The 17664-nt window shown below is 41.1% G+C and overlaps 1 protein-coding gene across 1 annotated transcript in view; it reads left to right on the top strand.

Annotated features, from left to right (window-relative positions):
- The window catches only part of cdhr5a (cadherin-related family member 5a), an 86317-nt gene extending 70216 nt beyond the window's left edge, over window positions 1–16101 (top strand). The window contains exons 6-7 of the mRNA XM_037695213.1: window positions 1221–1381; window positions 15535–16101. Of these exons, the coding sequence (XP_037551141.1) occupies window positions 1221–1381; window positions 15535–16101 (728 nt within the window). The remainder of the gene's footprint in view (window positions 1–1220; window positions 1382–15534) is intronic.
- The last annotated feature ends 1563 nt before the right edge of the window (window positions 16102–17664 follow it).

Raw genomic sequence — 17664 nt, 5'->3', positions numbered from 1 at the left:
TTCAGTGATTTGTAGACATACAGGAGTATTTTGAACTGGATTTGAAAGTGAACTGGTAACCAGTGCAGTGAGGACAAAACTGGTGTAATGTGCTCTCTTTTGCCTGTACTGGTTAAAAATGGGGCTGCTGCATTCTGGACCAGTTCTAGTCGTACAATGGAGGTCTGACTGATACCAAACAGGAGTGAATTGCAGTAATCAAGCCTAGATGTAATGAATGCATGTATTACTGTCTCCAGGTTATTTTTGGATGATATGGGCTTCAGTTTAGACAGCCGCCTCAGTTGGAAGAAGCAAGATTTAACATATATCTCAGTTATATCTAAGTGACACATCATCCGATATGGGCCAGCTTTATTGTGCATCATCAGTGAGCACTTCTAGACACATTGGTATTGTTGTTTAACTTTTGACTCCAGTGCGCCCCTACATTATTCCAACAGATATATCTCAGTGATAAATCATCTGATCTGCACCTGATTTTTTTTGTGCTTCATCAGTGAGTACTTGTAGCCAAATTGGTATTGTTGATTCGTAACATCGCTTAAGCCCCACCCATCCAGTGAAGAAACTGTTGATTAATGGGTGACTCTTCCAGCTTCGCACTGTGTACGATATTAGACTGAAAATGTGTTCACTAACTGTTGATTACTACACATGACATGTTGAAAATCATAAAGGAAGTGCTCGCCAAACATTCACCACAAAACAGGAAGTCACAATAACTCCTGTCTGGAAGGTCGGATTTTGCCTATACTTGTAAGGCCTGCAACTAGAGAAGTACTGTCATGAACGGAAGGCGATGTCAAAGATTTGGGAAATGCACCCCATGGTGAACGCTTGCAGAATTGACACGAGTGTTCGCGATGGCGACTGGGTGGAGTAGTTGGAGCTTCCACGGTCGCTGTATGGCTGGAGCGGGGCTTTGCTGCGAAGGCCTTCACTGCTGCTTGCAGCTTTAATTGGGCCCGAGCAGCGAAGCGTTGCTAAGGCCTATTGTAATTGCTCAGTTCATTTCTCATTGTAATTTAACTTATCTCTAATTTTATGAAGATTAAATCCATCAGTCGAATCATAGCCAGTATAAATGTCTTCTGTGGAAAATGTCAGTAATTCATGTAAAGTAACCCTAATTTTTGTGTTCATGATCAGGTGGTTTAAACTTTTTATTGTTGTTCAGGTGTAATACTGATTTAATCTTCTGTATTTTTTCTCTGCAGTCATAGCCATGCCATCCTCATCAAGTATTGGCTATCGTCCAGGTGACATGGCGCTGCTGGGTCTCATCATGGCAGCACTTTTGGTCCTGTGTCTCATCATAATTGGCTTCTTATTATCTCACCTGTGGAAAGGAAATGCGAGCATGAAAAATATATGTGAGGTCAGTTTTTACTACTAAAAGACTGTATAATTCATACTATAGAATCCAGACTTTCTTCTTTAAAAATGGTTTTAATATGTAAATTCTGTAAATTCTAAATCTGTAAATTACTGATGAAGCCATTTGGATGGAAGGTAAAATGTTTCAGCACAAAAAAAAGAAAGAAAGAAACTGTCCAGATGACCTGACTGAAAATTGTTGGATTATAAACCTGGATTATTGAGCATGGACTTTGTTGGTGTTGAAACAGTTTGACATGAATGTTGACGAGGAAGAGGGCCGGCACCGGAGGAGGGTGCGTGCCAAAGACACTATCTTAGCACCAACATAACTGGTTTGTTCCACTTTGGAGTATGCTGTTGGGGAAGAATCAGGTTTTTTTTGTTTCCTTGACTGATGAAGCCTTCTGGATGGAAGGTGAAACGTTTCAGTATTAAAAAAAACTGTCCAGATGGCCCGACTGAAAATTGTTGGATTGTTTACCTGGATTATTGAGCATATACTTTGTTGGTTTTCTGTGCTGTCTTTACAATAATATTCAAGGACATCTGTGATGTCTGTACAGTTTCATAAAGGATAATCTGCCTTGTCTGTAATGTTATTAAGGGCTCTCTTTCTTGTTCATACTTAATTATTTTGGGCCTCTGTCCTTTCTATGCAATATTATGGAGGGTCTTCTGTCCTGTCAGCATAACAATGGAAATTTATCCCAACCAACCATTATCTTTACCCGCTTATTCCATTTTGGGTCACGGGGGTCGCTGGTGCCCATGTCCAGCAATCAATGTGCGAGGGGCGGTGGACACCCTGGACAGGTCGCAAGTCCATCACAGGGAAATTTATCCCATGCTGTTTAATAATTTTACCTAATGGAAGCATATATAAAGTAGAGTATTGGCCCAATCACTGAGCCCTGAGGAACTCCATGACTAACTTTGGTGTATGAAGATTTATTATTTACTGTACATTTACAAACTGGAATCTATCAGATAGACAAGATTTAAACCACTTTAGAGCCATTCCTGTAATCCCAACATCATATTCAAGCCTCTGTAGTAAAATATTGTGATCAACTGTATCAAATGCAGCACTGAGGTCTAACAGGACCAGTAGAGACACAAGTCCATTGTCTGAGGCCATGAGAATATCATTAGTGACTTTACTAGTGCTGTTTCTGTGCTATGATGAGCTCTAAACCCTGACTGAAACTCTTCAAACAGATTATTTCTTTGTAGATGTTCACGCAACTGACCTGCAACTATTTTCTCTAGAATTTTTGAGATGAAAGTTAGATTAGATATAGGTCTATAGTTGGCCAGAATTTCTGAATCAAGATCAGACTTCTTAAGTAAAGGTTTAATTACAGCAACCTTAAAGCGCTGTGGTACATAACCATCCATTAAAGACAAATTAAGTAGATCCAAAATGTGGACATTAATTAGGGGGAATACCTCTTTAAACAGTCTGGTTGGGATGGGATCTAGCAGGCATGTGGATGGTTTGGATGAGGTTATTATTTTTGACAATTCAGAGCTGAACAGGACAAAAACTGTCCAAACATAAATCAGGCTCTAGTGAAATTTTTAAAGTTGCCTCATTTGACAGGGGACTAGAGATAGTAGAAGGAAGGATGGTTTGAATTTTATCTTTAATTGAAATAATTTTATTTATAAAGAATCTCATGAAGTCATCACTACTTATAGTTGTAGGGATACATGGTTCAACAGAAATGGGACTTTTAATTAGTCTAGCAATAGTACTAAACAGAAACCTAGGGTTATTTTTATTCTCCTCTATTAAAGATGAGTAATATAAAGTTCTAGCTTTACGTAGAGCTTTTTTATATGTTAGCAGACTATCTTTCCAAGTTAAATAAAATTCTTCAACATTAGTAGAGCGCCATTTTCTCTCCTGGTTTCTAGATGCTGCTTTAAAGTACGTAACTCAGAATTGAACCAAGGAGCCAGTTTCCTCTGATTGATTACTTTCTTTTTCAGTGGAGCAATTTTATCAAGTGAAGTTTGCATTGAAGTTGTAAGATGATCAACTAGATGATCTAAGTCTCTGTTCTCTGATGCATTACTCTGCAAGACAGAGGAAAACATTGATGGAAGAGATCGTTTAAATTTGGTTACAGCATTTTCTGATAAGCACCTGCTGAGATGAACTTTACTCTCAGTGACTGTGTAGTCATTTAATGTAAACTCTAAGTTATTAAAAAATGGTCGGACAGAACAGGATTTTGAGGAACTATTACCAAGTCCTTAATCTCTACACCATAGGTCAGAACTAAATCAAGAGTGTGATGATAAGAATGAGTAGATGTGTGGACGTTTTGGGTAAAACCAAATGAGTCTATTAAATTATTAAAGGCTATGCTTAAACTATCACTCTCAACATCCACATGAATATTGAAATCACCCATTATGATGATTTTATCAGTATTTAATAATAAGTCTGTTAATAATTCTGAGAATTCAGACAAAAACTGAGAGTAAGCTCCTGGTGGACGATATATAACAACTAGTAAAAGTGGCTTTTCTGATTTCCATTTTGGATGAGAAAGACTGAGGGACAGCGATTCAAAAGAATCATAACTAATAACTGGTTTGGCATTAATCAATAATCCTGACTGAAAAATAGAAGCTACTCCTCCACCTCGGCCAGTTGTTCTAGGAACATGAAAATTTAAATAATTAACAGGAGTGGATTCATTTATACCATCAAAATCCTCCTGTTGTAGCCAAGTTTCTGTCAGACACAATAAATCAATATGATGATCAGTTATCAGTTCATTAACTAACAGGGATTTAGAGGAAACAGATCTGATGTTCAATAATCCACATTTAATGATTTTATGATTTTGCTCTGGTAAAGTAACTGTGTTTATTTTAATCAGATTTTTATGGTTTATATTTTTAGAGTTGATTTTTTTGTTTATTTAATTTGAGCCGTGGGCGAGTTGACACTGTTTCAATGTGGGTGTGGGTGGGTAACAGAGGAGAAGCAGCAGAGAGGTGTGGAGGACTACAACTCTGCTTCCTGGACTGGACCCTGGGTTGTCAATAATTTGGGGGATAAACAATATCAGCCATATTTCTAGAAAGAAGAGCGGCTTCATCCAAAGTGGGATGGATGCCATCTCTCCACATCAGACCAGGTTTTCCCCAGAAAGAACTCCAGTTATCTATGTAGCCCACATCGTTGTCAGAACACCACCTGGACACCAAGCGGTTAAACGACGACATACGGCTAAACATGTCATCGCTGGTCAGGTTGGGGAGGGGGCCGGAGAAAACTACGGAGTCCGACATGGTTTTAGCAAAGTCACACACCGAAGCAACATTAATTTTTGTGACCTCCGATTGGCGTAACCTTGTTTCATTACCGCCGACGCGAATAACAATCTTACTGTATTTAGCCTTAGCCTTAGTCAGCAGTTTCAGATAAGATGTATGTCACCCACTCTGGCCCCCGGAATGCATTTGACTATGGCCGCTGGAGTCCCTAAAGCCATGTTTTGGACTATGGAGCTTCCAATAACCAGGGTCTGCTTCTCAGCGGGTGTGTCACTGAGCGAGGAAAATCTATTAGAAACGTGAACGGGTCGGTGGTGAACTGGGGGCTTAGGCTTAGCACTACACTTGCTCCGGACCGTCACCCAGCTGGCCTGGGGTCCCGGCTGCTCGGGGTCTGCTGGAGGACCGCTAACGGTAGCTAGCCTCTGTGGTTCCATGCTGTCTAAGGGGACCTGGCTAGTTACTGGTTTTTCTACAGCACGGAGCCGAGCTTCCAGTTCAGACAGCCTCTCCTCCAAAGCTACCATAAGACTACATGTGTTACATGTATCGTTACCACTAAAGGAGGCAGAGGAGAAACTAAACATCTGACACACGGAGCAAGAGAAAACAGAGGAAGCAGGGAGAGAAGCAGCAGCCATGCTAAGCTAATGCTAGCAGGAGCTAGCAGAGCCAAATACACCAATAAAAACCGAGAAGTGTTGAAAGATATGAGGTGTTTTAAGCACTATCCAACAGTAGAAAAACAACTGTACTAAGTGTGTTTGTGAACTACAATGAAAAACTGTGCAAAAGACAGAAAAATCCAGAAAACAGAGACGACTCGAGCAAACAATTCACTCGAGCTACAGACAGACAAACAGGAAATGACACAATATGTCTCACCACGAACGTGCAACGTCACACCACTAGGAGGCAGCCAGAGTACAACAAAAAAAAGAGAGGGAAAATAAAAAAAGAGAGGGTCACAGTTGTTCTGTGGAAAGTGTGGTCCTGCTGATCAGAGTGGTGTCTGATTTTAATCTTAAACTGACCACCTCTACTGCATCATCAACAGGAATGCACGTAAAGAGTGATGTGACATCAAAAGAGACCATTGTTTCATCAGTCTCCATGATGACATCCCTCACCTTATCTACAAAGTACATGGTGTTCTGTATGTGGTGTTCTGAGCTGCCAACTAAAGGGATGAGTACAGACACCAGATATTTGGAAACATTGTAAGTGACCAAGTTAATCATGCTAACAATTGGTCTTAAAGGTACATCTTGTTTGTGGATTTTTGTTAAACCATACAGACTAGGTGTGGCTTCCCCTGGGTACAGTCTGTGGTACAGAATACGGTCAGTAGCCTTGTCCTGCTCCAAATTTTTCAGGTAATCTATTAACTTCTTCTTCTAGCCACTTCCTGGATCTCTTTTCAGAGGTTCATAAGTGGTTAAGTTACTAAGGAGTGTCATAACTTTCTCATGATAGTCTTTCTGGTTCAAAATCACTGTGCACCTTCCTTTGTCTGCTGGGAGAATGATGATGTTTTTGTCCTTGCTAAGAGTGGTGAGTGCATCCCTCTCCTCTCTGCTGATGTTGGAAGGTGGTGGTTTGGCATTGCTGAGGCAGGATGAAACTTTGATTCTAAGCTGTCCTACTTCACCCTCTTTCATTTTGTTGTTGCGTATGGTTGATTCTGTGGCTGTGATCATCTCCACCAGAGGAAGTCTTCTTGGTGCAACAGCAAAGTTCAGTCTCCTGGCAAGAATCTCTGTCTCCGGCTGGGTGAGCTGTCTGTCAGATAAATTCTTCACCCACTTTTCTGTCTCCCTGGCATGTAATTGACTACTGGAGTGTTGTCCTACACTGAATGTGTTGTTATTGGAATAGTGATGGTGTTGATGAGTTATTAGTAAGTTGAACTTGTTTTGTTGTCGAGTCTTGGACTTGACATGCTGTGCTAAGCGTGCCTGATCTGTACAGTCCAACACTTGCTGAAGTGTGGTCTGATCTAGACACGTTGTTAGTTTCTGTTTAATGTGCCTAACCCTTTGGCCTTCAAGGCCTCAATAGTAAAATTGGTCTGTCTCACCCATACATTCAGCAGCTGGGTCTGTGCCTTCTGAAGGATCTTGCTTGCCCGGTGCCCGCTGACCGACGATTTTAGTTCCAGGCTCTTGGGAATGAAGCCACTTTGTCAACATCTGAGGTTCAATCGCAAGTGGTTCCTGTAGTCTGCCCTCTTCCTTGCTATTTTCTCAAACTCTCTTACTAGTTTGAGGCAATCCTGGCCAAAGTGGTTCAAAGTGGTCCAGAGGAACAGATTGAACTTTTTTGGATTTTTGTACCTGTATTATTGAGCATGCATCAGGATATTTGGTTCTTTGTGTTTTTCTTTAGCTTTCTTTTCCTGTGGGTTTCCTCGGGTTCTCCTGCTGGGCCTTCAATCGGATCTTCAAGTTTATTTGGTTGATTTATGGACTGTGCAACTAGCTTCTGTACATGCATTTTCCGCAATGATCCTGGGTTCATGTCCTTATTTTTAGTCATTTGTTATCTCATCTTCTCTACTAGTGCTTAGGTGAACTCGTCCATCTCCATCTCTCATGTTGGGTCAGGGTCATTGTCTGTTTCTGTGTCATTGTCCTCTTTTGTCGTGTCTTCTGTTCTACTTGGTCCTGCCACCTGCCTCCAGGCAGAGGGACCTATGCGTGTTACTGGGGGGTATTGTCTTTTGGTCACCTGTTCATAGTCTTGGTCACCCTCCTTTGTCTTGGGTTCCATATCAGCTGACCCTTTTTCATTGTCTTCCCCTGAGTCGCTGTTGTCTTCATACAGGCTCTGCACACTGTGTCCGCTCTTTAATGTTTTATTCCCATCTTTATAAACTTGCATCCTTTTCAACTCTTCGTCATACTCTTTATACCTTGCAGCTGCGATTGCTTTGGCATTCACCAGGATCCCTTCCAGCTCGGTGGCCTTGGATATCATTTTTACTAGGGGTCATATTCAGTCGATGGACTGATCACCGTCAATAGGGTCCTATTCTCCAGTGCTTCAATCTGCTGCACCCACCATTCTAACCACTTTTTGATTCCTGGTTTTGATTTTATATTAGTTGGGTCTCGTACTACTACCATCTGACGGTCCTGCGTCACTTTGGTACAGAAGAATATTGCATTTTCCTCTATGTATTTAATCAGGTTCAGCTACAAATCCCCATCCTCTTCATCTAGATTGCTTTCTCTGAATCTCACTAGCACTGACGGGTCCCAGGACTTGAGTCCTTTGCCATATAGGAGAACTTCTACGAGTGTTCCTTCTGGTGGTTCGGGTCCTTGACTCCCTGGATCACATAGTTGTTCTTGAAAGTTTTCTGGATCTGCCTTTACTGCCTCATCTGCCATTCTTTTTGTTTATGTCATCTCGAGTGCCTGTTCCTCAAAGCCTCCTGGATACGTTCACCAGTCCAGGGATGAGTACAGACTAAGTTGCATAACTTACCATCTGGATTATGGTCAGTAACCCTCAGAAAGCCCCTTACCCCACCCACTAGCCTAGTGGTTATGGGTATGTGGCTGGGGTCTTTAACTAGCCACTTACAACCTTTTTTGGTACTTTGGGTTGTTCTGTGTTGACGCTCGGTCTGATTTCCCAGATGTACGTCTTTTGTTTGATGCTCAGTCAGTTTTTCTGATGCACGTCTCTTCTTTGATGCTCGGTCAGTCTTTCCTGATGCATGTCTTTTCTTTTTGGGGGGTTCCTTTCCTTAAGAATGTCCCACGTTGTGTGCCATGTCATTTCTACCCAGTGGGGTTACCACTTGAGTTATGGCAAAACTCCCACTGCAGTCTGCTCCTCCAAGGGGTATGATGGACAAAGCCTAACGTTTGAGTATTACCCAGAACAATTTTAGGTTAGTTCTACTTAAGGCTGTGTTGAAGGTGACTCACCCAGATTTGTTAACGGCCTTCATCTGCAATTCACACCCTTATCTCACCCTGTAACTCGCCCAATGTAGCAGCTGGGGTTGGATCGTCGATCACAGGGAAACTTGCATTCACGGCCGCCCACCTCCGTTGTAGAATGGCTATTCTTACTGATCTGGTTAGTTGTGAAATCTAGGAATAAGATTCTAGGATGTTGTTCCTAATCAAAGCTAAGAAACCTTTAAAAACCTCCCTCTTTTGTTAGGGTTGAACCCAGCTTTTCAAATCCATGAACACGAAGTGATGAAATGATATTCCAGAGTTTTATCATTTATGCTTTGCTTTAATTAATTATTGGAAGGGGAACAACATCATCAGCACAATTTCAAAATTATTAAATTTAATACTCGGTATAATAGATAATAAAGAACACAATCAAGGCTTAGGAGAACCTTCTGTTGGCTGATTTTGATGTTCCATAGACTGGGGCACCCCTAAGATGGGAATTTTCCTAGCTCCGATGAGCTGAGTTAGGGGATATTGAGTCCTCGAGCGTCAATGGTCCACTGAGGGGGAATCCACTGTAGGGACAGTTACACCCTTGGAGCCCCAGGAGCGTGTTAGGACCCTTAAATCTCCCAAAGTTCTTTATTCTACCAACTAGACCTTTCTCCCAGTAGCTAATATCAATCTCAATAACACTCATTTGGTGAAATAGCTTTTGAACTTAAGGAACCAGGATGTACTCTCATAAATCTTCCTGCCTCACTTGATGATAAAATAAACGCTGTTATTTTGTATAAATTTTTATATAGAACAATATCAGGATGTTGCTTACCATTTCAGTCTGAGGACCTCTTTTGTTAGGTAAGCGTAGGCTTTCTTCCAGAGTCCTAGAAGAAATCACCCTTTGGCTTTAAGAACAGTCCTGATTCAGCAAGATTTGGTCTTGCATTCAACCCAGGTTGAAGTGAAAAAGAAAAACTCCTATCTTGATTAAAAGGAAGATCTTTTCTTAGGCTGTCCAAATCTCCTCGGTGGCTTCTCGAGGCCAGATCAATATTGCTCCATTCACGTCAACTCTCTGGTCTGCTTCAGCCCTGCTTGAAGCTGTAACAACACTTATATAGGGTGTAGACTGGTTAAAACCAGTCTGAGCGAGTTTAAGCGTATGATTTCACCCCATTGTTCTCTGGTGTAATGTTCTGATTGGTCTTCCCTACTCATACGAGTCTCAGTGTATCATTTTACAATAATACAGTCTTGGTGTGGCCTCCTGATTAGCCCCCTTCTCTGTCATGTGAGACACGTTTCCCAATTCTCAGAAAGTCCCTTTTTCTCAGAATTTAAGGAGACATCCTGTTCTTCGCAGAAAGTCCCTATTTCTCAGAATTTAAGGAGACTTCCTGTCCTTTATGTCATGCCTTTTAACCAACCTGTTCCTTGTATAAATGTTACCTCAGCCATTTCTTTCTGTTTAAGACACATACAGCTTTAAACCTAAGGTTTAAACATTACATTTTTCCCCGTTATAATCACATAAGTAGCAACTTTTTACAGATTATATGCATTTTATAATCACCCTTTGTTTAGCTTTTATTCATACAGTAATAAGAGCATTCATTAAGTGAGTTTTACATTTCACATACACACAAAAGAGGGTGCAGCTGATACATTTAAGCAGAAACATGAGCCTCCCGATTCATCAATCTTGAGGTGCAGATTTCCATTGAACATGTAATATGACCTTCTAGTTATTGATCATGAGTCACTTCACCCTCTGCCCTCATTCAGTAAGCCGATTCCAACAAAATTGTGACTTTACTTGACAATAGTTAACAAGAAGTTGTTATGGGAGGTCAGATGATTGAGAGCTGCCTGAGAGAGATTTCATGGTTTTCCAGAATCTGTTGCCTCATTTACATTTTTGGAGGTCTGAGATAAAAAAAAAAGTTTATGTTTTGTGGCTTTGATGGCATTTGTACATTTATTTCTCAGTTGTCGAAAACTCAACCAATCAGTGTCTGAGCCAGATTTTCTCGCTGCAGCCAAAGATGATAGCTTTTGTACAGGAGGTCAGCTAGCTCTGGAGTAAACCAGGGGCTGTCTCGTCCCTTTATTCTGAACTGACGAAAAGGAGAATGTTTGTTCACAAAATAAATGAAACTATTATGAAAATAGTTCCAAGCAGTGTTCACGTCGTATATATAAATACGTAAAATTGTGATGAGTTATTTATTTTGTTATATTACTTATAGATGATTATTGTTTGAATTGATAGTTTGAATTTATTTTGTTTTAAACAAGGGGCAGATATGATAAGATTTTTTCTTCTTCTGCTACCTTTCATTTTATGATGTTTTTTTTTTCTCATTTGGTTTCTAAATTGTTTTTGTGTTTTAAATATGAAATGAATAAAAATGACAAACAAACAAACGTTGTCAGTTAATAGAAAACAATGCCAGTCAAAGTGGGATAGATCCCAGAGGAATGACTATTCGCAAAAAACGTTTCAGATCCTTTTTTGAATTAATCTGGGCTTAGAAGGTGGAAGTTTAATATCTCTGCAAGCCGCTATTACACAATGAACACTCAAAATGTCAGCAAATACACCTGTACCAGGGAATTTGTGAGGCATATTTGTTAGAAACAGATCTAAGATGGAAAATTTTTAGAACAGTTTTTGTTTGGTCTAGTGGGAGAGTCCATCAGTTGGGTTAGATTTAGTGACAGGCAACATTCCATGAATTTATCACAGAGGGGGGTTGACTTGTTCCAGTCAATGTTGAAATCTCCTGCCAAAAAAATCTCTTTGAATTTTAAATTTCCAAGGAATTCTATCAGGGAGGACAGAGCCTCAGGTGTTGCTGAGGGGGGATGATAACCCATTATTTAGGGTCATCTGTCCTGTCTATACAGTATTATTGAAAGACTACAATATTATTGATGGACCTCTGCCCTTTTTGTACAGTAATATTGAGGGTCCATTGTCTTGTCTGTACAGTATTATTTAAAGACCTCTGTCCTGTCTCTACAGTATTATTAAAGGGTCTTCTGTCCTGTATGTAAAGTAATATTGAAGGACATCGGTACGGTCTAAAAAAGTTAAATCTGGTCCTCTGGACATTAAAAAAAATTGTGGAAATGTTTTGTCTTTCCTCCGAAAGACTTCCTCAGTCTGAGGTGTGGTATTCAGCTCAGTCTTATAAATAGCACCTTAACATAGTGGATCAACCAGTTTGCTGCTGACAACCAAACCAGCTGCTCTCATAATCAAGGAGGACAAACAGCCTAATGATGGTTCATTAGCACACTGATATCTGTTTGCTATTCACAGGGGGCTGAGTGATACTAGCAATAACAGCAGAGTAAGAGGGGGACAAGTGAACATGGAGGCCTCCACCCCTGTTTAATGATGGACGGTTTCTTTTCACAAAAATGGCCTCCTTTATTCCTGTCTCAAACTATAATTTGTCTCTATCAAGGATGTGAACATCTTCATCCCTGAAAGAGTGACTGCTGGCCTGGAGATGAGTGTAGACCACAGCGTCCTGGCCTGATGATGTTGATCTTCTGTGCTGGTCCATCCTTTTGGCCAGTGGCTGTTTAGTTTCCCCAATGTAAGACTAATCACAGCCCTCCTGACACTGAACAACATACACAATATTACTCTGTTTGTGCCGGGGGACTGGATCTTTGGGATGAACCAGTCTTTGCACGTAAAGAGTGATGTGATTTCAAAAGAGACCATTGCTCCATCATGGAGTCTGATGCAAAAATGGTCTCTTTTGATGTCACATCACTCTTTACGTGAATTCCTGTTGATGGTGCAGTAGAGGTGGTCAGTTTAAAATTAAAATCAGACACCACTCTGAGCAGCAGGACCACGCTTTCTACAGAACAACTGTGTCAACTCTTGAAACTGTGCCTGCAGTCAACCTACTTCACATACGGTGAGCAATATTATAGGCAGAAACATGGGTGTGCTATGGGGTCTCCAGTTTCTCCTATTGTTGCCAACCTGTACATGGAGGAGGTAGAAAAGAGAGCCTTGACGTCCTTTTCAGGGACACCACCAAGCCATTGGTTCAGGTATGTTGACGACACCTGGGTTAAAATTAAATCTCAGGAAGTTCAAAATTCCACTGACCACATCAACTCTGTGGATAAATACATCAAGTTCACACGAGAAGATGTAAAAAATGGCAGGTTGGCTTTTTTGGACTGTGAGGTCTCAGTTTCTGATAGAGGACTTTTGCAAACTGAGGTGTACCGCAAACCCACCCACACAGACCAGTTTTTTCAGTTTGACTCCCATCACCCTTTGCAGCAGAAGTGAAGAGTGACAGGCTCTGTCCCTGTCTGTTTTCTTTATATTTATTTGTGTTCCCCACTCTGCTTTTTGTACTTTTGTTGTTCTGCTCTTTGTGTGATTTCTGTTCCTTTATATCTGATTCTGTTGTCATTTTCCACTCGCTCCTCAGTCTGCCTCTCCAGTCCTCAGTCTTTATCATTCATACCTGTCCCTCATCAGCCACCTGCCCAGGTGCTCTCATTACTCACTCTCCCTCTGTCTTATAAAAAGCCTTTATCTCCTCCACTCCTCGTCTGGTCATTGTTCTGTTCTGCACAGACAACATGGTCCTCCTCTGTTCCTTGTGCCGGGTATTTGTCCAAGTTTGAATCTGTCCTGTTGTCTGCCTGGATCCTGCCTGTAGTTTTGCTGCCCCGTCAGCCGGTTTTTTTTTTTGTTTGTTTAAATAAATTGTTTTTATTTAAACTCCTGCCTCGCTCGCCTACCTGCAAATGGGTCTAAACACTGAGGATTGTGATAAAGAGCCATCAGGACTCTGTACCACAGAGCAGACAGCATCCCCACTAGCTCAGGAGCCAGGCAGAAGGAGAAATCCTACACAAGACAGGCTCTAGAGCAATGTGGATATCCTAACTGGGCCTTCCTGAAAGCAGAGAAGAAACCCAAACAGGACTCCAGCCAGCCATCAGGTGAAAAGGAGGAACCCAGACCTAGACCAGTGGTCATTCCATATCTTGAGGGAGTATCAATTCAATTCAATTCAGTTTATTTATATAGTGCCAAATCACAACAAAGTTGTCTCAGGGCACTTTACAGAAACATTCACATACATAAAAGCCAATTAGTAAAGTTCTCTATTTAAGGAGGCCAGCAGACAAGTTGAATCTTGGCTTCTTTGCAGTCTCCTATCCTGAGCAAGCACAGTGGCAACAGTGGAAAGAAAAAACTCTCTTTTCAAAGGAAGAAACCTCCAGCAGAACCAGGCTCAGGACAAGCGGCCATCTGCTTTGACTGGCTGGTTGAAACCGAGAGAAACAGAGAAGCTGAGACTTTTATTTTCTAAACATAATGTACCAGTGGCTTTTAAAACCCAAAACACATTATAGCAAAGACTGGTTCATCCCAAAGATCGAGTCCCCCAGCACAAACAGAGTAATGTTGTGTATGTTGTTCAGTGTCAGGAGGGTGATCAGTCTTACATCGGGGAAACAAAACTGCCACTGGCCAAAAGGATGGACCAGCACAGAAGATCAACATCATCAGGCCAGGACTCTGCGGTCTACACTCATCTCCAGGCCAGCAGTCTCTCTTTCAGGGATGAAGATGTTCACATCCTTGACAGAGAGGAACGATGGTTTGAGAGAGGAGTAAAGGAGGCCATCTTTGTGAAAAGAAACCGTCCATCATTAAATAGGGGTGGTGGCCTCCGTGTTCAACTGTCCCCCTCTTACAATGCTGTGATTGCTAGTATCACTCAGCCCTCTGTGAACAGTAAACAGCCATCAGTGTGCTAATGATCCATCGTTAGGCTGATGGTCCTCCTTGATTATGTGAGCAGCTGGTTTGGCTGTCAGCAGCAAACTGGTTGATTCACTATGATAAGGTGCTATTTATAAGACTGAGCTGAATACAGCACCTCAGACTGAGGAAGTCTTTCGATGGAAGACAAAACATTTCTACAATTTTTTGTTTTGGTTTTTTTGAATGTCCAGAGGACCAGATTTAACTTTTTTTAATGTTTCTACCTGGATTATTGAGCATGCATCTGAACAACTGTACAGTCTTTACAATATTATAAATGGTCATCTGTCCTATCTGGACAGTATTATTCAGGATTTTTTTCTCCTGTAATGAAATTTTGAGGGACCTCTGTCCTGTCTGTACAATAATATTGAGGGTCTTCTGTCCTGTCTATACATTAGTTTTGACGGATCTCTTTCCAGTCCATACAATATTATAAATGGTCTTCTGTCCTGTCTGTACATTTCTATTAAGGGTCTTCTGTAATGTTTGGACTCACCTCTATCCTTTATGTACAATATTATTGAGCATCCTCTCATTTTTCTGTACGGTAATAATGAAGGACCTCTGTCCTGTCTGTTTAGTAATATCGAGGGTCCTCTCTCCTGTACGAATAGTATTTTTGAGGTCTTCTGTCCTGTCTTCACATTTATATTGAGGGTCCTCATTCCTTTCTGTACATTATTACTGGGGGACCTCTGTGTGCTCTTCATAATATTTTTGAGGGTTTTCTGTCCTGTCTGTAGTGTTATTGAGGGCTCTTTGTCCAGTCTGTGCAGTTATTTTGGGTGTCCTATTTCCTGTCTGTACAGCACTATTGAATTACCTCTGTCCGGTCAGTACAATATTTTAGAGGGTCTTCTGTCCAGTCTGTATAGTAACATTGAGAGACCTCTGTTCAGTCAGTACAGTATTTAGTGTCCTCTGTCCTTTCTGTACAGTTTTACTGAGGGATATATCTCCTGTATGTACAGTATTACTGAGGTCTTCTGTCCTTTCTCTTCAACATTATTGAGAGTCCTCTGTGCAGTCTATAGTATTATTGATGGGTCTCTGTCATGTTTTCCGGGTAATATTGAGGTATCTCTGTCCTTTCTGCAGTGCCTTGGTCCCTGTCTTCAGTCTGAACAGCCTCGTACCAGTCGCAGAGACTCCCTACAGTTCACTAATGATGGCTTCCAGATTGAAAGTGACCCAAGCAGAGGGAATACCAGATGCTTGAACATCATTCCCAGGCATAGCACCTTCCCATGGCCCAGGAACCAATTTCCTTCCCTGGAGAGGCAGAACCGTCACTGCTCCACCTGTGGTGCTTACACTAACCACATCTCCAAGGGCAGCCCATTAGTCAGGTGGGGCCGAGGAGATGAAGATGAGTACAGCAGGAAGCAGCGTCGAAAGCAGGGTCAGAAGATGGTTTGGTTCAAGGAGTGCAAAGACTCCTCAGACATAGAGGTGGAGATCATTCCGGACACTGTGGGCAAAATGGAGGAGGAGACTGAGGAAGAGCTGGAGGTGGAGATGGAGGTCGTTATCAGAGATCAAGCTGGCCCTCTGAGCAAACTTGAAGGTAGGCAAGAGAGTCAGCCCATTGTACTGAACAATGAGTTGAATCCTGGAAATACAAGCTCAGACAAAAAGAAAGGAGAAGCAGAGGAGGAACATTGAAGAAGCAGAATGCTTCTGGTTTTATCATCACATTTTGGATTTGATCGCCCAGAGGCCTCTGCAGTCCAGGTGTACATTTGCAACATCTGAACAGCTGTCAAAGTGTACTGATCCATGGACATGACGCATGTTTTTCTGTTAATGTGAGTGTTTTAAACACAGCACAGGGTCACAGATATAAACCAGAAACACATTTAAAGAACGTCAGCCTTGTGAAAACTAGGGTCAGAAGAAGGGTGGGAAAACTGCCTGTGTTTTTGTACTAAATCAGTTTGAAACACTAAAAACATTTTATTATACATTTATTCAACAGGTTTCTAATTATTCAACCTGAAATACTGAGGCTAATAGTGCTTACATCACTGAGGCAACAGCAGGCAGTAAACATGTTTATAGTAAACATATGTGTGGCATCAACACTGCTATGTTCATACGTGCCTGTTTTTATTAGTACGATCATGTACGGCAGAGAAAAATACATTTAAATGTAAATATGGCACAAAAATTATGATTTCCATTTTAACCTCATATTTCACTGTTAATCCATATATGATCCTCCTGCAAAAAGTTATCAGAGCGGCATTGGATGTGCTACAGCCAACTGCTGCTGCTAATGGAGTTGTGAGTTGTAAAAAACAAAAAAACATCAATTTTATTTTCTACAGCTGTCATCAAATGTTTTGGTATTCTTACTCAAAAACTAAAAATGCACATATCTCTAAAATGACTTGAAATATACAAAAAGTTTACTGTCCATCCATCCATCCATCCATCCATCCATCCATCCATCCATCCAACAATCTTTTTACCTGCTTTTCTGTGCTGGGTGAAGGGAGTATGTGCATATCTTTAGTGATTGTTGTGTGAGGGGCATACTCTTGTTTATTCAACATTTTACATAAGTCAGACTTTGCTTTTGATTATTAATTCCATTAAGTATTTCAGATAAATAAAACAATTAAAATGACACATTTAATGTTTTGTTGCAGCATATTTTGCAGCAATCACTGTCAAGGAGTAATTTACTATGCATTCACGTCTGCGTTTGCCTGCAAGTAGTTTGACCCACTTTTTCTGAGGAAAACCTGTCAAGTTGTCCAGTTTGATGCTGGGTGCATCTACTCTGAAGTTTTCAGATGTTTCCTCAGATGTTCGATGTGAATATGAACTAGTATCATGGAGGGCCTTTGATGTTTTAGTGTTTTATCACTGACCTGGCAGCTGTGGCTGAGTGGTTAGAGCAGCCGTCCTCCAATGCAAGAGTTGGGGGTTCGAACCCACCGGCAGTCACATGCCGAAGTGTCCATGGACAAGACATTGAACCCCTCATTGCCTCCAATGTGTGTCCCATCGGTGTATGAATGTGATAAAGCACTGATCAGTCTCTTTAGAATTATTTGTTCAATTAGCTTTGTAGAGATCTTGTATAGTGCTGTAAGAATGGGTAAATGAGGGCACAGATTATTGTGTAAAGTGCTTTGAGTATCTGGATAAGATAGAAAGGTGCAGCCCATTTTATTCTCAGCCAATATTCATGTTTTTAGCTGCAAGTTTTGTGTCATT

The sequence above is a fragment of the Nematolebias whitei genome, chromosome 2, assembly GCF_014905685.2.
Source record: "Nematolebias whitei isolate Nwh7 chromosome 2, NemWhi1, whole genome shotgun sequence".
NCBI lineage: Eukaryota > Metazoa > Chordata > Actinopteri > Cyprinodontiformes > Rivulidae > Nematolebias > Nematolebias whitei.
This window is presented reverse-complemented; position numbering and strand designations above follow the sequence as displayed.